This window comes from Salvelinus namaycush, chromosome 1 (assembly GCF_016432855.1).
Source record: "Salvelinus namaycush isolate Seneca chromosome 1, SaNama_1.0, whole genome shotgun sequence".
Lineage (NCBI taxonomy): Eukaryota > Metazoa > Chordata > Actinopteri > Salmoniformes > Salmonidae > Salvelinus > Salvelinus namaycush.
Genome location: NC_052307.1, coordinates 33,003,097 through 33,027,022, shown reverse-complemented (window position 1 = coordinate 33,027,022; position 23,926 = coordinate 33,003,097). Strand labels below are relative to the sequence as shown.

Here is a 23,926-nt window from a genome sequence, read left to right as displayed (position 1 = left end):
AGGGTTCGAGTTATCTCAAATTCTACAGTTGTCCCCGATGCAACTAGATGGTGCTGTACCCCATCTAGCTACAACTGTAGAAGCCATCAGTTCCCGGGAAACCATCATTATCACCACAGGTGTGCTTTTATACCAGAGATGAAGAGGAAGCGAGACATCCCACTAGCTAATTTTTTCTGTTTCATTGGACATTTACATCAGAGGAGGCTGGTGGGGGGAGCTATTGGAGGACGGGCTCAATGTAATGGCTGGAATGGAATTGATGGAACAGTATCAAACCATTATTATGACATGTAAACATCTTAATCTGCGTTCTAGTGGTGTATTTGATCTGCACGTGTGCCAGCCTCCCTCTTATGCACGAGTGAAGTGAGTTTGGAAAAACTGAAAGTATGCATCTTAGAAATAGTTTTCACGTCCAAATTGTATATGTCCGTACTCAAATAGGCTTAGCAAAAATAACATGTGGTAGAAAGTTTATTTTGTCTGGTGATTTTATGCATTTATTTGAGTCTCATCGGGTAGCCTGATTTCAGATGTGTCCATCTAAAACAGGATTTTTAGGTAAACTGCTTTCTTGTAAAGCATTTAAACGTTTTAAATGAACTATTAAATTCATTTGACTATCCACCCAAGTTTTCAAGATATATAACTTTTGAAATACAGCATCATATGATGCAAAATACATCATATGGGGCTGATTTCTGACAAGCAACACATTTTGGGACTATGTCAACAATGGACTAATGAAACAAATGCCAAAATATAGTTTTTGGGTGCAGTTTACCTTTACTTTTAAGTAAACAGGAACTGGCCATTTTTTTCCCAAATGTAAACGACTGCGTGAACTCTTAATTTATCCATTATCTTTGTTTATACCTTTTTACATGTTTCCCACTAATTGTGTCCCCATAGGTAACACTGACCAAAACGACTAAATTGTACCTACCCAGTTACACATGCATTGCCAAAAAATACTAATATCAACTAATTGAAATGGTCTATCAACTAATCGAAATGATAAAACTGACATTAACTTTCCAAATTATGATATGAGAAATCTGCACAATGCCACGTTCACATCTTGGCGGAGTGCTGAGGGAATGCAAAAACCATTGACCAATGCCGATATGAATTGACAGCCGAAACCTCGGCCATGTTTGTTGCCATTTTCAGTGGTGCGTGACTTCAGATCGTTAAAAACACCTGGGTGGTCAGAACTCGGATGCTCGGATTTCCGACTCCAGTGTGTTCAAACAACTGGGAATGTACGAGGTCAAATTATGACGTCAGTGAAATTCAGGTCGGAAAGTCGGGGCTCTAGAAAGAGGCCCGAGTTCCCGAGTTGGATGACCATTCAAAACGATTATGCCCAGTCGGAGCTCGTATTTTTCCCAGTTCCCAGTTGGTTTGAACGTGGCATTAGCGAGCTAACGTAACAATGACATCGCCTACAGGTGTGATCGGGGACTTCGATTGGAGAAGTTGTTTCTGCCTGTCTTCATACTGTACAAACAATTACTAGTTGGATGAGCGTTCACGTGCATTTCCCCCATCGATTTTACACGTTTTTCCCGTCATATTTACATGTTCCCGACATGACATGAACGCAACATTAGTATCGGCGAATCACAGTGTGTGTTGCTCGATGGTCGCCATCGAAGTGGTTGCACCCGATTTACGCCCGGGACATTCTGGAACCATCCACGGGGCGAGCGGAGTTCTCATTCGTCCAGTGACATTGTACTGAAAGTTCCGGTCTAGCCTACTGCCAAACTAAATCAAATGCATCCTATATATGCGAATACGTTTTTTTATTTTTTATTAGCCAACGGAATGAATTGATCTTCAGAAGCAAGTGTAACAGTGAGTACATTTTACTTTACTCAAAGTAGGTAACCAGGCAGGTTAATTGTAATATATTCTTATTTTGTATTGTGTTGCATAACAGACCGGTAGCAAAGAGTTGTCACTTGCCTGTTTTGTCCTTGTTGTGACAGCTATCTACTGCAAGACTGCTGCTTTTAGCTAGCTGGCTAGTTTGCTAACTCGCTGCAATCTGTGTTTGATCAAAGTTGTTGACTAAAGGTAACATTATAAGCAAGAGGCTATAATGGGCATTTTGTTGTCTTGGTTCTCAGATTGGACATTTTTGCTCACTATTGCTATAGCTAGCTAGCGTTAGATTTCTAATCATTGTAACGTTAGTCAGCTAGCTTAACCAGAGATATTAGAGAAAGGATTGGTTTAACAAGCTAACCTTAATGTTGTTTTCAACTAGAAATAAGAAGTTACTTGCTAGCTATGTGTTCTGCTTCTCTAGGCCACTTCATAATAAATAACTATTAGTTGAAGCAGGTGTGTTGCTGTAGTGCTGGGTAGGAACAAAAGCCTGCACACACTTAATGGTCACCAGGTGCTGACCTCATGTGACAGTAGAGTTTTTTTTAAAGAATTTGCTGATCAGGGCTTGACATTAACTTTTTGAGCTATTGTAAAACTTTTTTTTTTTTTACTTGTCCAAAAGCTCAAGTCACTTGTTGTCCCCCCCCCAAAAAATATATATATGTGTGTGTGTGTGTGTGTGTGTAGTCCAAACTCAATTTTTACATCATTGTATGATGCAAGGAGTTACTTTACAAAATAAAATGCATCACTATCTTTCATTCCCATAGATAATCAGACACAAATGTAGGCTACACTCTTCCTATGTCTCAAAATACAACTCTGGAGGATGGTTGGCCACCCTTGGGGGTGGATTTAATGTGTAGAACTTTCCAACAGGAATCTGTTAAAAAAAACGTAGTAAATAACAAGGTTGCCAACAAACAACGCATACAAAGTTGTATAGCGGCAGAACAAGATACCGGGTAGGGAGTGGGCTATTTAATTATGTTTTATACTCAATATGTTTATTCTGAAAAATGTCTGTCCTCACTCTGGTAGCCTATGGACAAACATTAAGAATAAGTGGGCCTCCCGAGTGGTGCAGTGGTCTAGCTGTGCCACTAGAGATCCTGGTTCGAGTCCAGGCTCTGGCGCAGCCAGCTGGATGTACTTGTCCAATCTCGCTCTAGAGACTCCTGTGGCAGGCCGGGCACAGTGCACGCTGACATGGTTGCCAGGTGTGTAGTGTTTCATCTGACACATTGGTGCAGCTGGCTTCCAGGTTAAGTGGGCATTGTGTCAAGAAGCAGTGCGGCTTGGCTGTGTTTCGGAGGACGCACGGCTCTCGACCTTCGCCTCTCCCGAGTCCGTACGGGAGTTGCAGTGACGGGACAAGACTAACTACCAATTGGATACCATGAAATTGGGAGAAAAAGGGATACAAATAAATAAATAAGCTACGTGGTGAGTTGATGCCTATTCGGCAGCTAGTAAGCTAGGTGAATTGATCAGACTACTTTGTATGCGTTGTTTGTTGGCTAACTTGTACTTTACAAAGTTGTTGGAACGTTACACAAATTATACCCACCCCACCTATAAAATATTGCAACATTACAATTAGCCTACAACCAAATCATTTTTTGTGTCTTTATTAAATAATTCCCTCCCAGGGCTTGAAATTAAGGGCGTCCTCTCATTATTATGATAAATAAGTATATGGTTTAAAACGGACTCTGGGACAACAGATCCAAAATTCATAAAATCACTGCACATATTAGATTTTTTTTTAAATCAATGAGGCTGATGCAACAGATCACACCGTTTAGCTTATAATGTTGATCAAGTTTTATTTCTTCGTATTATAAGCTCAACAATGCGCACAATGTTTCCAAAATGAATTTAGGAGAAAACAACACTTCTCAAAAGCGCACTGCACGCACAAGCTGTTTCATGTGACAGAGATTCAAATATATTTTAGAAATTTAGAAAGAGGGAGATCTAAAGATGCCGTAACTAACATGAGTTACTAGTATGATTAGAATTATGCCTTTGGCTGCTGGACAATAAAATAATGTTGTTTTGAAAACCAATAGAATATGAGGAAAATGCTTGTTTCAATGGCATATTAAGTGTTTATAAAATAATTCCCTCAACATTTCTATGGCCGTATTTTGGCTAGGCTACTTTGAATCACAGTAAGACATGCTAAATAAAATGTCCAGGTTTTAAACAAATACGTTTTTACGGTTAAATATATAGTTAAATGCTGACCATCTCCGCTCAAATTCAAGGTGGGTGATGTGCGGTGCACAACAGGCAGTGTTCTTCACACTCCGGTCTTGTGACCATGAACGAACCGTGCCTCAAGGATGTTGACAGAATCAAGCCTTTAGACTTTACTGTTAATTATCCCATTATATTCGTCAAACATAACTGGTGTTTAGCCTATATTTATGTAATTAAAAGTCTCATTAAAGTTTGGCTACATTTTTATGGCACCTCCCACATGTCAGCACGGTTTGGACATGAGGCTGTATGCATATCACCTACGCTTTGACACCTTTTTATTCATGTAGGCCTACATGAAAAAAATATTTAAATATTATTCCAAAGTTTGCCTCTGATGCAATTCTGATCGGAGTAATTGTTTGATATTGTGATTTATTTTTTACTTTTTCAGGACAAGTGTTAGGTCAAAGTCCATTGTTTCGCATCATTTGACCTATCCAATCACTTCTCTATCAGATTACAATAAAGTGTGTGGACACAAATGAGGGCTTGTCAACAATATTGCTGTCCTGTATTGAATATTTCAGGATTAGCCTACCACTTGGATGAGGTTAGGAGTTTAGCATACATGTAGCTACAGAATTGTTAGCTTGTGTAAAAATATGGCAGTCATTTTTCAACTAACCTTTACGTAGCGAGAACATTACTACCGCTCAACTTGGAAGTTACCAGTGTCTTCTCATCTCCCATCGCTAGTTGCAAGAGGAATGTAAGAATTTAGAAAATGCTCCATTAATTAAATGAAATACATTTTTTGCTCCATGAGGTAATCCAACAGAGTGTACGCCGCCATATTGTCTATTTCAGATCTTCCTCATTGCTCAGGTCAGGTTGGTGTTGGAGCGAAAATGTATTTAATTTATTAACCGAGCATTTTCTTATTCTTCCGTTCCACCTGCAACTAGCGATGGTATACGAAGACACCGGTAGCTTGTTGAGAGGAAGTAACGTTCTTGTTATGTAAAGGTGTAAAGCTGTAACGGATATGGAACATTCTCATATCATGTGACGTTTCTGTAGCTAGGGCTTGGCACAGCTGTGGCAGGTGAAATTGCTTCCTGCACAATCCTGTATGATATTTAGTTTGTCTCTTTTGTAAATTGAACCTAGGCCATGCCACAGTGTAGAGTAGTCTTGTCACACTTAAGAAGTCAATTGCAGCAATTCCCCCTCGCACCTTTTCTCACTTTACTGCTTTTCTCACTATACTATAATTTTCTTCCAGCTCTTGTCAACATGTCCAAGTTTTGAAATTGACCGTGCCCAGTGTAAGAGAGCGTCCCCCATCCCTAACACCCACATGTGTATCATCTTCTTCAAGTTCGACCCTCGGCCTGCATCCAAAAATGCCTACAGGTAAGGACTCTTCTCCTTGCCTCTCTTTAAGTGATAATGCCAGAGAAGCCGGTGTTTGGAGGATATATTGGCACGGGTGTTGTTAGGCCCGAAACGAAGTTGAGGGTTACAAACATATTCAAATAATGATTGACAAATTTTCATGAACTTTATTTTGATGAATTTATTTATACTATTTCATCCTTCCACAAGATATGGTCCTGAAACAAATCTAGGGTTGCTACCCAAGCCGGCTGGTCGTTCGTTCTATTGGTTCGGTTGCCAGAGACGCGACCCAGTTGTTTGTTTTAAATGTTCCATTGCCATACTGGCTGACAAAGTTCTTATCCCTTGCTTGCTAGCTAGCCAACTCCAGCTAACTTAGTCACGTCAAACAGTGCAGACTGATTAACAACAAAGTAGCTGCATTTACATTTGTTTAAGCTGCTTTCAAGTGACATTTATTTGGATACATCCATAACAATGAGCTAATGAGGCACGATTTCGCCTGGCATAGAAAATGTGCTCTCTCGTTAGGACACTGTTGTTCAGAGGAGCTAGCCAACACAACTTCAAACTGAAGCTTGAAAGATTGCAAACTAGCTGCACTTCATTTCGTTTTACTTTTTTTCAATTGACATTTCTATGTATATATCCATAAAATTATGCCAGCTGATTCATGATTTCGACTGGCTGAGAAATGCCTGCCGGAGAAGAAGGCAGACGTTTTACGGTCCCCCAGCCGATTGTGTTTTTTTGTTGTTGTTTATTTGCATTGTTTGTGACTTATTTTTTTACTTATTTTGTACATAATGTTGCCGCTACCGTCTCTTATGACCGAAAATAACTTCTAGACGTCAGGACTGCTATTACTCACCACGGACTAGCAGAATTATATATATTTTTCTTTCATTACTCTGACGAGCCCGACGCAAAGGATATACTGCTTCCTCGGGAACAGGCCCTGATACCCGTGATCTGCGTGAAGAGGAGGCCATTCTGCCTCCTGAGAAATCGTAGGCAATCAAATAAACCCGCACTTCCGTCCATTCTGCTAGCAAACATGCAGTCTTTGGAGAATAAAATTGACGAGTTCCGCGGAAGATTAAGCTACCAACAGGACTTTAAAAACTGTAAAATGTTATGCTTCACGGAGTCGTGGCTGAACAACGACAATATCAACATACAGTTGGCTGGTTACACGATGTACCGGCAGGATAGAACAGCGGCGTCTGGTATGACAAGGGGCGGTGGACTATGTATTTTTGTAAATGACAGCTGGTGCACGATATCTAAGGAAGTCTCGAGCTATTGCTCGCCAGAGGTAGAGTATCTCATGATAAGCTGTAGACCACACTACCTACCAAGAATTTTCATCTGTATTCTTCGTAGCTATTTACATGCCACCACACTGGCACTAACACAGCATTGAATGAGCTGTATTCCGCCATAAGCAAACAAGAAAACGCTCATCCAGAGGCGGCGCTCCTAGTAGCTGGGGACTTTAATGCAGGGAAACTTAAATCCGTTTACCAAAATTCTATCAGCATGTTAAATGTGTAACCAGAGGAAAAATACATCTGGACCACCTATACTCCACACACAAAGACTCATTCAAAGCTCTCTCTCACCCTCCATTTGGCAAATCTGACCATAATTCTATCCTGATTCCAAAAATTTAAGCAGGAAGCACCGGTGACTAGATCAATAAAAAAGTGGTCAGAGGAAGCAGATGCTAAGCTACAGGACTGTTTTGCTAGCACAGACTAGAATATGCTCCGGGATTCCTCCGATGGCATTGCGGAGCACACCACATCAGTCACTGGCTTCATCAATAAGTGCATCGATGACGACGTCGTCCCCACAGTGACCGTACGTACATACCCCAACCAGAAGCCATGGATTACAAGCAGCATCCGCACTGAGCTAAAGGCTAGAGCTGCCGCTTATAAGAAATCCCGCTATGCCCTCTGACAAACCATCAAACAGGCAAAGTGTCAATACAGGACTAATATCGAATCGTACTACACCTGCTCTGATGCTCGTCGGATGTGGCAGGGCTTGCAAACCATTACAGACTACAAAGGGAAGCACAGCCGAGAGCTGCCCAGTGACACGAGCCTACCAGACGAGCTAAACTATTTCTATGCTCTCTTCGAGGCAAATGACACTGAAACATGCATGAGAGCACCAGCTGTTCCGGATGACTGTGTGATCACACTCTCCGTAGCCAATGTGAGTAAGACCTTTAAACAGGTTAACATTCACAAGGCCACAGGGCCAGATGGATTACCAGGACGTGTACTGCGAGCATGTGCTGACCAACTGGCAAGTGTCTTCACTGACATTTTCAACCTCTCCCTGTCCGAGTCTGTAATACCAACATGCTTTAAGCAGGCCACCATAGGGCCTGTGCCCAAGAACACTAAGGTAACCTGCCTAAACGACTACTGACCTGTAGCACTCGTCTGTAGCCATGAAGTGCTTTGAAAGGCTGGTCATGGCTCACATCAACACCATCATCCCAGAAACCCTAGACCCACTCCAATTTGCATACCGCCCCAACAGATCCACAGATGATGCTATCTCTATTGCACTCCACACTGCCCTTTCCCACCATGACAAAAGGAACACCTACGTGAGAATACTGTTCATTGACTACAGCTCAGCATTCAACACCATAGTGCCCTCAAAGCTCATCAATAAGCTAAGTACCCTGGCACTAAACACCTCCCGCAACTGGATCCTGGACTTACTGACAGGTTCGCCCCCAGGTGGTAAGGGTAGGTAACGACACATCCGCCACGCTGATCCTCAACACAGGGGACCCTCAGCGGTGCGTGCTCAGTCCCCTCCTGAACTCCCTGTTCACTCATGACTGCATGGCCATGCACGACTCCAACACCATCATTAAATCTGCCGATGACACAACAGTGGTAGGCTGATCACAGACAACAACGAGACACCCTATAGGGAGGAGGTCAGAGACCTGGCCATGTGGTGCCAGGACAACAACCTCTCTCTCTCAACGTGATCAAGACAAAGGAGATGATTGTGGACTACAGGACAAAGAGAACCGAGCACGCCCCCATTCTCATCGACGGGGCTGCAGTGGAGCAAGTTGAGAGCAACAAACTATCATGGTCCAGGCACACCAAGGCAGTCGTGAATAGGGCACGACAAAACCTATTTCCCCTCAGGAGACTGAAAAGATTTGACTGAAAAGATCCTCAAACGGTTCTACAGATGCACCATCAAGAGCATCCTGACTGGTTGCATCACTGCCTGGTATGGCAACTGCTCGGCCTCCGACCGCAAGGCACTACAGAGGGTAGTGCGTATGGCCCAGTACGTCACCGGGGCCAAGTTTCCTGCCATCCAGGACCTCTATACCAGGCGGTGTCAGAGGAAGGCCGGAAAAATTGTCCACGACTCCAGCCACCCTAGTCAGACTGTTCTCTCTAATACCGCACAGCAAGCGGTACCTGAGTGCCTCTAGGTCCTAGAGGCTTCTAAACAATTTCTACCCCCAAGCCATAAGACTCCTGAACATCTAGTCAAATGGCTACCCAGACTATTTGCAGTGCCCCCCCCCCCCCCCCCCCCCCCCCCCCCTCACTCCCTTTTTACACCACTGCTACCCTCTTTTGTCATCTATGCATAGTCACTTTAATAACTCTACCTACATGTACATACTACCTAAACTAACCTGTGACCCCGCACACTGACTCTGTATCGGTACCGCCCTGTATATAGTATCAATATTTTTATTTTACTGCTGCTCTTTAATTACTTCTTACTTTTTATCTCTTATTCTTGTCCATATATATTTTTTAAATGCATTGTTGGTTAGGGGCTAGTAAGTAAGCATTTCACTGTAAGGTGCCTGTTGTATTCGGCGAATGTGACTAATAAAATTTGATATGTTTTTGATTTGATTCCTCTCTCTCGTCCCCTACACATTCATTACTATGGGACAGTTGGAGATCGAATTTGAATACTGAAACAATGTTGCAAACGTCAGAGACAGACAGTAAGGTTTATACAAATCTCCGCTGTTGAAAACTAAATGTTAGTCTAAAAGAAATGGGTGATAGTGTCTCGATGCTTTTTATAGTGGAGATCAAGTTTATAAATTGCCTGGCTGGTCTGATGAGACAGTGGATTGCTCAGTCAGATGGAACAGAGTAAATAGGCATTTTAACATCATAGATTTAGCCGGTGGTAACTTGTGGAAGAGTCACCAGCTGGAATGCGCTTTTAACCAACCAGCATTCAGGATTAGACCCACCCGTTGTATAAATTACCACACTTTTTTTCATATAGCCTAGTCTGGACTGCTCTCATTTTAGCTCATAACTTTAGGCCTATATTCAGACGGTGGTTTAAAAAGATGTACACCTCCAGATATTGAGCTCAAATTGAATTTAAAAAAGGAATCGTAGCGTTGAGTTAGATGCAGGGGACATTCTTCCCATCTCTTGATACATTTTTCCCCCCCCAATTATTATTATACCCTGCTCCCTCGAAGATGCGTTAGGCTAGTGCTGAAGTGTAGCATCTCCAATCTGATGTAGCACCCAAAGCAGAGAAGCAATGATAAGAACCCCAGAGAATCTGTGGTGCTGTTTCACTGGAGGTCTTCAAAGCTAGCCTGAATCCAAATTGAATTGCTCCGTTTCACTTCACAATTTCAATGAAACGGAACAATTCAGAGCCTTCCATGTGGGTCTAAAGCTCTGCGGACCACCATCTAGGGCTACCATCGGCTAACCTTTACTACAGTCACTGCTGATTTATCTCAGTGAATGTCCTTGAAGGCCAGTGGTGAGGAGCAGTCAATGCAATTTAAAGCCCTGTTTATAATAATCCCTTGGGATCTGTGGAGCTCTCTCTACCTGGCCAGGGTCTATCTCTGCCTTTGCCTTAGGCTAGGGCAATCTCCCAGAGGCAATCATAGTGGAGGTGTGTTAACAATGACTCACTTTGGACCCACAGGATACGTGTAACTTATAGGCCTCGTATCCTTGTGGTTGAATTAGTGCATGTAGGCCTAGGTTATGTCAGTGAGGGGAATGGCAAAATAATGCAAGAATGCTAAATTCCTCTTGAGTAACTGGTTTTCTTCCATGCACCCAATGCCCCCAACATATCTGCCTGACAACAATGTTCTGTTTTGACTTCCAATTAGGCCTATGTATTGCGTCACCATCATGATTAGTACTTTCCCTTGCGATATAGGAGTATGACTATCATGGATGGGAGGTATCTTGCTGAAATATTAGCTTAGCATTCCCATTGACTTTGTCTCAAACGTATACCATTTTTTGTAAGTAAGGAATAATTGACATGAATAAATTGTGTAATCATTCTCTACAATTGCACTCTGCATGGCTGTACCCTGTTGGTTTTCTTGTTGTTTCTCTCCTAGTGATTCCCATAGGCTCAGATGGATAAACCGATGGATGCTCTGCTCTCTCCTGTGTAAAATCATTAGTGCTTGCTTTGTTTCGGGGACAGTGTCGTAGACTCCTGGGCCACACGTGTCACCGCAACCGGCTTTGCATCATTAGCCTTTGATGCACAGAGGTTGACCCCGATTAGGTCAATTTGTTCTTAAAGAATCCACCTCCCTCTGAACAAGATTCATGGGAGACGCTGTCTGCCGTGAAGGCCCAGGAGAAAGGATACAATTATTACGTATGTCATTATAGTTCAGTGACTCATTTCTGTTCTGTACTCGTACTCCGCGAATAAATGCCTCTCTCAGTGGAACTATTTAATCCTCATCGCTTTGACCGGTGACCCTGTCATGGCAATTAATACGTCTCAGGTAGTTGGCTTTGACGAGGGACGTAGTGGAAAACAAACATGCGTGGTGCATGTTCTGTGTGTCTAATGAATGCATATCATTATCTGGGAACAGTGTGTATACCTGACTGGATATTGCTGTTATCTCAGGTTAGATACTGTTACAACCAGGGCTCTAAAGTGTGGTCAATTGGGTCACATATGTGACAAAATATTTTTCTGTGTGACCTGCATTTATAATTTGTGAGCACCAGTGACAATATTTATTTTTAGAATAATTGTTGTAATGACAAGGCTTTGCTGTGCTGTTGTTTCCTGAGCGTAGATTGATTAGTGTCATGCTTGCACCATTGCTACTGTTTATTTCTAGCACAAACCGTTCAAAAGATCTGACCAATATTAACCAGCGCAATGTTTTTATCTTCCTGTTGAGGATTGGGTTGCCGCATTTTACATTCCTAAACCATGTTGTGGGCCGTTCTAAATCTTTTCGCGGGCCTTTAACCATTTTGTTTTACACTTTGTTCAGTCATGTTTTTTTTTACCTCATTAGCTAGTTGTCTACACAAACGTTATTTTTCAATATAATGCATGTTAGTAGGAAAATAGTGCTTTAACATAATGTCGAAACCTAATTAATATTTCACAAATTACTTTTTAAAATGTTTTTGTTATTTGTATCAACATTTTTGCTTTTTATAATTAACAAATGTATTTACAGGGTTCTAATATTAATTTCTAGGGGACATTTTTCCCAATGATTGAGACCACTTCGCTCTTGGAAACTTTCAACACTTTACATGCTGACTAGACCGGTCAGCATGTAACGCGATCAGAACAAGCAGGTTGAAATATGAACCAACTATATTGGGGTACTGGAGCACCAAGTCTAGGACCATAAGGTTTCTTAACAGCTTATACCCCCAAGCCATAAAACTGCTGAACAGCTAACGAAATGGTTACCCGGACTATTTGCATTGTACTCCCCCCCCCCCCACCCCTACCCTTTTGTTTTACGCTGCTGCTACTTGCTGTTTATATTATCTATGCATGGTCACTTTACTCCTACCTACATGTACATATTACCTCGACTAATCTGTACCCCCGCACATAGACTCGGTACCGGTACCCCCTGTACATTGCATCGTTATAGTTATTTTATTGTTGCTCTTTTTTTACTTCAGTTTATTTTTTAAATATTTTTTCTTTAAATCTTAATTTTCTTAACTGCATTGTTGGTTAAGGGCTTGTAAGTAAGCATTTCACGGTAAGGTCTACACCTGTTGTATTCGGCACATGTGATTACTAGAATTTGTTAATTTTGGAGTATTGGCTAGACCAATTATGTACCAAAGACAATCTTATCTTTTTTGTTTTTCTGCCATGCATAATATGCAGTGGGCTATGTATTGAATAACGACACAATCCCCCCAAAATTATATGGGCTTAGGCTCATCTATAGGCCTATGCATGAGCTCTAATATGCTTATCGGTGTTTCACGTGCAACATTTGAAATGCTTTGAATTAATCATCACCTTAGAAAGCGCTGTCCATTTCATTGTTTGGCTTTGAAACAACATCCAGTTTCAACCCATTATTGAGCTTCTTTCTTTAAATTGGTCATCACAGTGAGGTCAAAAAGTGTAACCTAACTGTGAGTTTTAAAAGCATGATACTGTTTTGATGATGTGATTTTCAATTGTATTTGTATTGATGTCAGAGTGGTTAGAGGGACAGTAGAGCCCCGAGTACCAGGCCATTAACAACCTGATGGTGGTTAGGGTACTACCAATACATGTCCAGAGGGCGTAAGAGATTACCGTGACTCAATGGTCACGTGGAATTTGACTGCGATGTGACGGTAATACAGTCACCACAACAGCCCTAGGTATGAATACTTTCTGAGGGCTCTAATCGAGAGAAGAAAAGAAAAAAAGACAAAGTTAAACACCATTGCTACCAATGCAATTTTAATTTAGAGCCCTGGTTACAACTGTAGGTTATATTATAGGCCAACACATGTTGTATAAATACATTGACCCTACATTGTCTCGTAGAGCCAGAACAATAGAAGTCAAAAGAGACTAACTTTCACAGGGAACTTAATGGTGTTCCCTGGGACATTCAATATAGGCTACTACTACAAACCTCATAACTTTGGGCCCACAGGTCCCACTGCGAGCCCACCTCTCTTCCAACGCCAAGGATCTACGCTGCAGTTGCCTATTCGTATAGGGCAGCCAAACTGGGAGGAACAACCCCACAATCGTGTGTGCGGCTGTGTGGTGGTGTGTGTGTGTGTGTGAGTGTGCGCATGTGCGTTCACGCTGGGCTAGCTGATGATTCATTGGACAGTAGCTGAACATTAATGTGAAGTCACTAAGTCATGCACTGTTGCCTTGCTAAAGAAGTGACAGTTGTGCAGTGCTAGTGAAAAGTCGCCAGAGATTAATGTCAAATGCAGCATTAGCTACAGCAGTGATAGTGTGTCAGTGTGATGAGTGGCACATTAAGGCCCATTTGTTATGGCATAACTACTGAAAATTGCAGTAGGTGGGGGTGGTGCTGGCACTGTGTAAGGCCTAGGTTTCACTTTCAGTTAAATGCTCATGTTTAACTTGTGAGCCTCATACCAATCTTTTTCATATAGGCTAGTATAGCCCATGGAACAGTTCCTGTTCACTGAGCTCCTTCCTCCAATGTGTGCTGTCTGACAGGTCTTCTTTTTTAAGACTATTTTCTTTTGATCCTATGGATCCTCATCAAAGGATGTCCTTCCCTACCCCATCTTCAATATCTTGTTCTCTCTGTTGGAGACACTGTGGGGCGAGCAGCATAGCAGTGGGGATTAAAACACCAGTTCTAACTGCTCGAGTCACTGGCGTCGGCAAACAATTCAAGACCAATTCATTCTCATAATGAGCTAATGTCTATCCAGTCTGTGGAATGGAGAGATGGTCAACTGAGCTGAGTGTGTAAGAGAGCTGATATGGGGGAGAGGAGGGGTGGGGGATCATGTCATTCCTGCTCCCCTTTTGTGTGAGAAATGTACATGGATAGTCTACAATCCTGGCTGAATGTGAGGAGGGATTACTTTAGCCGAAGACTTGGCCTTAACATTAACGTCATTGTCCAAACGTTGGTCTGATTGAGCATTGAAAACTGTGGCCAGACTTGTCGTAATATTTAACGTTGTCGAAATGTTAGTCTGATTTAAGAGAGCTGCCATTGGAGCTGATTTGGCTTTAGAGGGCTGTCAGGAGAAAGCTGCACATTTATTCTGTCTCCATCCGCTGCACTGGATCAATCTGAAACGTGCACCTCCCCTGGCCTTTAGAAGCCTCAGCCTCTCTCTGACATGGCCCTTTTGGAACTCTGAAGGATGAGAAAATGTGTTTTTTTGTTTGTTTTTTTGCCAGCTGTTGTATTATGGATTTGATGTGATGTTTGCAGTGGGGCGGGGTCTGAAAAAGCCCATCTCTTGTGATCTGTCTATGCACACTGTGCAGCAGTCCAAGCTGGGTGGAGAAAGTCGGCAGGGGTTGTAATGTTATTGCGTTAAGGTAATCAAGTTACATGGAGAGGCAGAGGTATGGTGTGCGTACCAAATTAACCCTATTTCCTATATAGTGCACTACTTTTGACCAGTACCCATGGGCTCTGGTCAAAAGTAGTGCACTATATAGGGAATAGGGTGCCATTTGGGACATACACATGGTGTTGGATAGTGACAGCACATCAGCTTTCTCCTGCTGTTGCAGCTGATGGGGACCGGGGTGCGGTGCCAAACCTTGCCGTACCCGGAGGGGAGGAATAGTGCACACACAGACAATTAGGCAACATGCACCCTCAGTCAGGAGCTCAGCTCAGTCAGGTCTGCAGCAAGGCACTGCACAGCTCTTTATTTTCTCTGTCACACCTCAGGCGTCCGCATGCTTCCCAGCCGAAACAGTTCAGTGTATATATAGAGGTCCTGCATATATTATGACACTGTCATTTTTTGGGGGGTTTGTTTTGGACTTCGGTGAGGGTTTTTTCAGCTGTTCGGGCACACTTAATTTTTTAATTATTTTAATTATTTTAATTATTTTCAAGTGAGAGTCTTTTAAGGGAGTATGCGAGAACACTCGTTTGGCTAGCCAAGTTCGGCTAGGCGCCAGCCTAACTGAAGCATGCTGACGCCTTGATTCACTCATTGGTGCAGATTGCAGCCTGGCAAATGAGCACAGGTTATTTGGGATCTTATTCCATTTATAATGCACTACTTTTGACCAGAGTGCTATGGGCCCTGGTATAAAGTAGTGAGCTATATATAGGGTGCGATTTGGGCCGCTGAAGACACAGCCAGGGCTCAGTCTCTTCGATATAAGGAGATGCGACCCAAAACATAATAATATGTCAAGATGGATACCACCACTAGGTTATGGCGCTAAAGTACATTACCTTAAGTGGTCTACCATGGTCTCCCTCATAACTCTAGTCCTCTCTCTTTCTCTTTTTCCCTCAGGCTAATTTTGGCTGCAAACAGAGATGAGTTCTACAACAGACCAACCAAAGCTGCAGACTTTTGGGCGAGCAACAGCGAAATCCTCAGCGGTAAGTATCTGCACTTGACGTTGAAGTGGCAGAACCACACTGTGGGGCGACAGATCATTTTGGAGAGGAGTCCCTTCTGTTTCCCCTCTGTCTTTCTCTGAGAGCCTTTTATTTCACCGCAACCCATTTCATTTCAACTCGGCTAGAATGCATTCATGAGCCAGATATTGGTTTCCATGTCAAGAGACAAATAAAATGTGATTTGATCACCTAGGTCTAAACGTTCTCTCCCAGACTCACGGATAGATAGTTTGGAGCGTAGCATAAGGTAACCAGTCCATCCAGTATGCATAATAATACAGTCATCACTTAACAGTGATTCATATAATTTGTTTAATTTTGGAGTATTGGCTAGACCAATTATGTACCAAAGACAATCTTATCTTTTTTGTTTTTCTGCCATGCATAATATGCAGTGGGCTATGTATTGAATAACGACACAATCCCCCCAAAATTATATGGGCTTAGGCTCATATATAGGCCTATGCATGAGCTCTAATATGCTTATGGATGTTTCACGTGCAACATTTGAAATGCTTTGAATTAATCATCACCTTAGAAAGCGCTGTCCATTTCATTGTTTGGCTTTGAAACAACATCCAGTTTCAACCCATTATTGAGCTTCTTTCTTCAAATTGGTCATCACAGTGAGGTCAAAAGGTGTAGCCTAACTGTGAGTTTTAAAAGCATGATACTGTTTTGATGATGTGATTTTCAATTGTATTTGTATTGATGTCAGAGTGGTTAGAGGGACAGTAGAGCCCCGAGTACCAGGCCATTAACAACCTGATGGTGGTTAGGGTACTACCAATACATGTCCAGAGGGCGTAAGAGATTACCGTGACTCAATGGTCACGTGGAATTTGACTGCGGTCATGACTGCCGATGTGACGGTAATACTTTTTGAGAGGAATTTGATGCACTGAGTGTCCCAGTCATTCCATTTTTTCATTATTAAGAGCATAAAGCATTGACTGAGAAAAGAAAATGCATTCCTGAGTGTTCAGGCTGTTTAAAAAGTGAACCGGGTGTAAGGCTAAGAAGTGTGATTACAATAAGCTTCCTGTCATAGAGCATTGCTTCTCCTCTGTTTCTGAGTGATTCCTTTCATTTCCTCTCCCTCTCACAGCAGACTATGAAGTTGTTTTGTTCAACAGCCTCTTTATAGTATTTCTGAGTCAACTATTTATATAAAAAAAAAAAAAATCATTACACAGGCTTGAGTAGCAGCCATTCAACTGATGGCTGATTCTATGTGGTGTGGCAGAAATGAATGAGTGTGACCAGCGAGGCTCTTATCTGGTGTGTGGGTGGAGGGACGCTGGTTGGCCTCTGGTTGAAGGTGATGGATTATGTTGATGTTCGTTTGAGTGAGTCCACACAAGTCAATCTCAGCCTGATCTTACAGCTAAACAATGTGTTGATGTTTTATTGCCAATTTATTCATCTTTGCCTCACAGGGAGAGCAGAGCTGAGGACTTTTGAAACCTTTTTCAAGGACAGCACACCCATAGTAGCACTGACTGTCATCATGTTTGTCTGCTCTACCATCACCCTGGGAGAATAAGCTCTGGGATTCCAGCAGCTCCATCTCTACCTGTCCCCATTGGCTTCAGGCCTTGGCTGGGTTTCCCTGCAGCAGAGTACCTCTCCTCTGTTCCCTGGCTGTCTCAGTGCGCCTGTATTAATGAGGTGGAAGTGTAGGCTTACCATCTTGCCTCTGCACATGCTTCCCTTAGTTACCCCCACTCTCATAGAAACACACACAGCCTATCTCAGTGTTTAAGTGACAGTTTAGGTCAAGATGAACCGCCTGTATCGCATGGCCCTTTGCCTCTAGAAGTTTATTCAACTTTTTGTACAGTATAAGTATTAACATCTTGTTATTCATTCTTCAGTGGGTTCATTTCTTCCAAGTGCAAAATGGTAAGTGACTAGCAAGTCACACTGGTTGTAATAAAATGATCTATATATCTCTTAACGCTCAACTGCTTGTCGTATTCCCTATGAGTCGTGTAAGTAAGGGCATTGCTTCACTCCGCGTCCAGACAAACAGAATGTATGAGTAGAATTAATCTATTCAGCGTTTTCAGAGTTCCGTGCTCTACATGGTAATGAGGCTCCCATGATGATGAATGCAAGGCAGAGAGGCCTGTCTGTTTCTCAGAAACCCACTGCTCAGCCTTAACTGCATAAAGTACAGAATCGCCTCTTCCTTTAATGTTTTTGGTTTTTATGCACTTCTTGTCAGAATTTTTTCCTGTAACTCACAAAGGAGTAAAACTAGGCAGTCAGCGATGGCTTGGAGGAGGGTGAAACATTTGTTCTTTGTGCTTCTTCTAGAATGAATAGATTTATTATAAGCAAACTCTTGTTTTGAGTGTTGACTGGCAGCATTATTTTCAGCAATACATGATTGCCATTGTTGATTCACAGTGAATATATATATATACTAAACAAAAATATAAAGGCAACATCTAAAGTGTAGGTCCCATATTTCATGAGCTGAAATAAAAGATACCAGAAATTTTCCATTCGCACAAAAAGCTTATTTCTCTATAAAAAATTCACACATTTGTTTACATCCCTGTTAGTGAGCATTTCCCCTTTGCCAAGATAATCCATCCATCTGACAGGTGTGGCATATCAAGAAGCTGATTAAACCGCACGATTATTACACAGGTGCACCTTGTGCTGGGGACAATAAAAGGCCAATGTGAAATGTTGTCACACAACCACTGATGTCTCAAGTTTTGTGGGAGCGTGCACATGGCATGCTGACTGCAGGAATGTCCACCAGAGCTGTTGCCAGATAATGTTGCCAGTTTGTTTCTCTACCATAAGCCTCCTCCAACATCTTTTTAGAGAATTTGGCAGTATGTCCAACCGGCCTCAAAACTGCAGACCACTTGTAACTACACCAGCCCAGGACCTCCAAATCCGTATTCTTTACCTGTGGGATCGTGTGAGACCAGTCACCCGGACAGCTGATGGAACTGAGGAGTATTTCTGTCTGTAATAAAAGCTCTTTTGAGAAAAAAACATTTTGATTGGCTGGCTTACCAGTGGGTGGGCCTATGCCCACCCATGGCTGCGCCCCTGCCCAGTCATATGAAATCCATAGATTAGGGCCTAATTTATTTATTTCAATTGACTGTTTTCCTTATATGAACCGTAACTCAGTAAAATCGTTGAAATTATTGCATGTTGCGTTTTATTTTTGTTCAGTATAGCATTCAATCTCACTGGTCAGTTAGGCCTACACCTGTTGTTCTATTTTCAGACAGAGGCGTTACAATGGGAAGAAAATTCATGTAGGTGATTTGTGATGGACATGGAGTGTGATGTGATTGTTGTGTGTTGTCAGGGCTGGACCTGGAGGAGGGGAAGGAAGGAGGGTCATGGCTGGGGATCAACAAGAGGGGCAAACTGGCTGCACTGACCAATTACCTGGAGGGAAGGCCCAATCCAGACGCACAAGGAAGAGGTGACGACCAACTTGAACGAGAATATACCCACTGAGCAGCCCGATATGTACATTTTTAGGAGGCAGTGTATTAATATTCAGTGCATTCAGAAAGTGTTCAGACCACTTCCCTTCTTCCCCATTGTATAACCTTACAGCATTGTTCTAAAATTAATACAATTGATTATTTTCCTCACTAATCTACACACAATACCCCATAACAACAAAGCGAAAACAGGTTTTGGAATTTTTGCAAATGTATTAAATAAATAGCAGAAATACCTTATTTATGTAAGTATTCAGACCCTTTGCTATGAGACTTGAAATTGAGCTCAGGTGCATCCGGTTTCCATTGATCATCCTTGATGTTTCTACAACTTGATTGGAGTACACCTGTGGTAAATTCAATTGATTGGACATTATTTGGAAAGGCACACACCTGTCTATATAGGTCCCGCAGTTGACAGTGCATGTCAGAGCAAAAACCAAGCCATGTGCTCAAACGAATTGTCTGTAGATTGTGTCGAGGCCCAGATCTGGGGAAGAGTACCAAAAAATGTCTGCAGTATTGAAGGTCCCCAAGAACACAGTGGCCTCCATCATTCTTAAATGGAAGAAGTTTGGAACCACCAAGACTCTTCCTAGAGCTGGCTGCCCGGGCAAACTGAGCAATCAGGGGAGAAGGGCCTTGGTCAGGGAGGTGACTAAGAACCCGATGGTCACTCTGACAGAGCTCCAGAGTTCCTCTGTGGAATGGGAGAACCTTCCAGAAGGACAACCCGTTTCTGAATGTCCTTGAGTGGCCCAGTCAGACCTTGGGCTTGAACCCAATCAAACATATCTCTGGAGAGACCTGAAAATAGCTGTGCTATTAAGAGGATCTGCAGAGAAGAATGGGAGAAACTCCCCAAATACAGGTGTGCTAAGCTTGTAGCGTCATACCCAAGAAGACTTGAGGCTGTAATCGCTGCCAAAGGTGCTTCAACAAAGTACTGAGTAAAGGGTCTGAATACTTATGTAAATGTGATATTTCAGTTTTTTATTTGTAATAAAATTGTAAAAATATCTAAACCTGTTTTTGCTTTGTCATTATGGGGTATTGTGTGTAGATTGAAAGGAAAGCAATTCAATCAATTTTAGAATAAGACTAACGTAACATGTGGAAAAACGTCAAGGGGTCTGAATACTTTCTGATTGCACTGTAGTGTTAATATTTAATTCCTCAAAAAGCCTTGTTCCTAGAATGCCGCAGCTAACATGGAGCTGGAATGGTCGAATGGATGGAAATGAACCGCTTTTTGAAGGATTCATTCACTAGCAATAGCGCCACAGTAAGTGAATAGTAGTGTCAGCCAGCCTCCCTCGCCTCCTCTGTTTGCACGCTACAGTGGCTCTCCACAGTCGTTCTGTATCAGAGCTGTCTACTGCCGATGCTCAGCCCCACAAGGGAAACACCTCCTTGTGTAATAGCAGTTTTCAAATTGTTTTATTTTCTTCAAGGCCACATTTCAGGCTTTTTCCTGACACACTTCATTACTGTAGTGCAGGTCCCCCATCTCGGGTAGTAGCCTGTCCTCCTAACCGCTAACTCGCAGTGCTACGTAACATGGACACTATCTCGAATGTCACTCAGTCCAAGACCTATGTTACATATTTTACCTCAAAAATCCTCCACGTAACTGCGTCACAATTTGCTCAATTTATTTTTATTTAACCTTTATTTAACCAGGTTAGTCTTGTTTTCAAAAGAGACCTGGACCAATAAGCGGTGTTGTGTCGATCATATTGGATAGTATAACTAAATGTGTTTGTGGTTACAAAACCAAATAGCCAGCCAACTGATAAATCTACTCTTGCCATGTCCAGGGGGCCTGCCTAACTGGTCTGTAACCTCTCTGAAAGTGTCCATTTTAGTGTGAATGTAAGAATAATGTTGGTTCTATGTGTTGTAGGGTTCCTGGTGTCCAATTTCCTGACAGATCAGAGCCAGGACAGCTATTCCTACCTGAAGAGGGTGTCATCTGAGGGACATCTCTACAATGGCTTCAACCTCCTCACCGCTGAGTTCAAGTGAGTCAAGGGTTTGGGCAGACTGATCAGGAGAGGTGTTCTGGGTTTGATGGAGCTCTGAGCAAAACAAAAGACCATGGGATGGGTTGATTTAATATTTTTGGTGAGGTTTGGCCTTACTACTCAATACACACCTTCTGCATTGTTTTTATTTCGTTAAGTGTGCTTGCTGGAAAAAAAGCACAACTTTATAAACTGTTTACAGTTATTATTATTCCGCTGGAACCTTTAGCGCCAAAACCGTTAAAGCTACCGACTCCAAAACAACTTTTAAATGTGAAGACTACCACTGGTCAGTGTGCTTGAAAAAAAAACTTTCTGATACTACTGATACTTTTCACACTACAACCATATTTGCATAAATCCCAATGCATTTCATTGGCCGTAGACTTGAATGGTAAAACTATGCAGTGAACTAGTCTTCAACCGTTTAAGCGAGAAACGCTATGCAAACGTCGGAACTCGCAGGCCAGTCTGGAATAGGTTGCTTGTATACAGCTTTTTGATACCATGTATACTTGTTGAACTATAACCGTTTTAAATGTGCATAAAAGCTCCATAGGCTTGAATGGATTCGCAACTGCTCTTGAACCATTTAAACCTACAAACACCAAACCAACTTTGACATGAACAGACTGACACAACATAGATTCCTTGTCAAAAGATTGTTGATGGTATTTCCGGCAATGGCGAAGCTCTAACAAGACTCGTCTGCTTAGTGTCATTGAACTTTTTACATTTTACACTTTTTAGGTATCTTGATGGTTTACCCGTTCGTCGAAAATTTAATACGTCTCTTTTATCGCCAAAACAAAAGATGCCCAAGCTTTAGCAGACGAGGTGTGGAAATGTGCCCCCCACCCCTTCGGCCTCGGAGGATGCTAGCTCGGACGAAACACCATGATGATTCAGAATGGAGATGGACAAGGGTATAACAAAAATTGTAGAGACACTTTCTGAACGCATAATCAAAATGTATTTGCTGTTTAATCAACTCCATGAAGACCAGAAAGTCACAAAGAGACGACTGACAAAGTTAGAAAAAGACCACGCTGCAATTCTGGACGTCCGCGAGTACGTGGATCAAAAGCACAAGAAGTTGGAAGACGGCATTTCGAAACTTGAGGAGAAATTAGATTCTCACAAATGTCCAAAGGTGCTCAAATTTTAGATTGCAAGGTTTCCCGGAGGCTGTGGAGGGAATAAATGCCATCTCTTTTCTACGGGAATGGATTCCCAAAATCCTGGATCTACCCCCTTCTCTGCTGCCTGAGCAAAGGCAGAGCTCAAGAATGGAGGTGCTGTAATCAGGATGATGTTGATTAAAAAAAAACTAAATTGCCCCTATTCCTATTTCATATTTGAGGGATGATGGTCATCGTCTGGTAAAAGTTTTCATTTATTCATCATAGCTTGATGTCTTTTTTCCTGGGGTGCTTGGGTGCGTTTTTGGTCATCACTTTTGCAGCTGCGCGACACAGGTTTCGGGGCACCTTGGGGAATGCCGATTGGTTGACATTTGAGTGTACTGGTAGGCGTGGCTGAGGGTGATCATGAACGCATCCTCTGTTTAAAAAAATAAATAAAAAATATTCAGAGACATGCTCAAATGGGCCTAAATAGTCCTGTCTTTTTTATTGCCGATGTTTGTTGCTTTGATTCCCATTTTATTTTGTCTCAACTGACATAATTTTCATGTTACGGGGATCCATGCACTATACGTATAATTTAGATTGAACCTAATTCGGGTGATGCTATGCACAGCAGGTACATCTATTTTAAAGACTAGCGTCTAATGGGTATGGGGTTTTTAACTTTCAGTTCGGGAGGAGGTTGTGTTTGTGGTTGGGAGTTTGGAGTTTGCCAAAAGGCACCTAAAGGACTCTGATGTTGAGAAACAACATTCTCTGGTCTGATGAAACCAAGAATGAACTCTTTGGCCTGAATGCCAAGTGTCATGTCTTGAGGAAACCTGGTACCATCCCTATGGTGAATCATGGTGGTGGCAGCATCATGCTGTGGGGATTTTCTTTCAGCGGCAGGGACTGGGAGACTAGTCAGGATCGAGGGAAAGTTGAACGGCGCAAAGTACAGAGATCCTTGAAGAAGACAGGCTGAGGTCCTGAGCGCTTTCGAGCATAAGGTGAAGGTTCACCTTCCAACAGGACAACGACCCTAAGCACACAGCCAAGACAACGCAGGAGTCTTTTCGGGTAAGTCTCTGAATGTCTTTGAGTGGCCCAGCCAGAGCCCGAACTTGAACCTTATCAAACATGGAGAGAACTGAAAATAGCTGTGCGGAGACGCTCCCCCATCCAACCTGACAGAGCTTAAGAGGATCTGCAGAGAAAAATGGGACAAACTCCCCAAATATAGGTGTGCCAAGCTTGAAGCGTCATACCCAAGAAGACTCAAGGCTGTAATCGCTGCCAATGATGCTTCAACAAAGTACTGAGTAAAGGGTCTGAATA

The 23,926-nt window shown here is 42.4% G+C and overlaps 1 protein-coding gene across 5 annotated transcripts in view; it reads left to right on the top strand.

Moving 5' to 3' along the window:
- The first annotated feature begins 1,704 nt into the window (after window positions 1–1,704).
- LOC120036456 (transport and Golgi organization 2 homolog) overlaps window positions 1,705–23,926 on the top strand; it is a 48,780-nt gene continuing 26,558 nt past the window's right edge. For 2 of the 5 annotated variants that reach the window (XM_038982974.1, XM_038982926.1), the window contains exons 1-5: window positions 4,708–4,726; window positions 5,402–5,532; window positions 15,831–15,919; window positions 19,287–19,406; window positions 21,338–21,455. In XM_038982974.1, the coding sequence (XP_038838902.1) occupies window positions 5,477–5,532; window positions 15,831–15,919; window positions 19,287–19,406; window positions 21,338–21,455 (383 nt within the window). In that variant the 5' untranslated portion in view covers window positions 4,708–4,726; window positions 5,402–5,476. Of the gene's footprint in view, window positions 1,892–2,001; window positions 2,089–4,707; window positions 4,727–5,401; window positions 5,533–15,830; window positions 15,920–19,286; window positions 19,407–21,337; window positions 21,456–23,926 lie in introns of those variants that run through there. The other 3 variants (XM_038983011.1, XM_038983137.1, XM_038983082.1) reach the window with 3 other exon arrangements.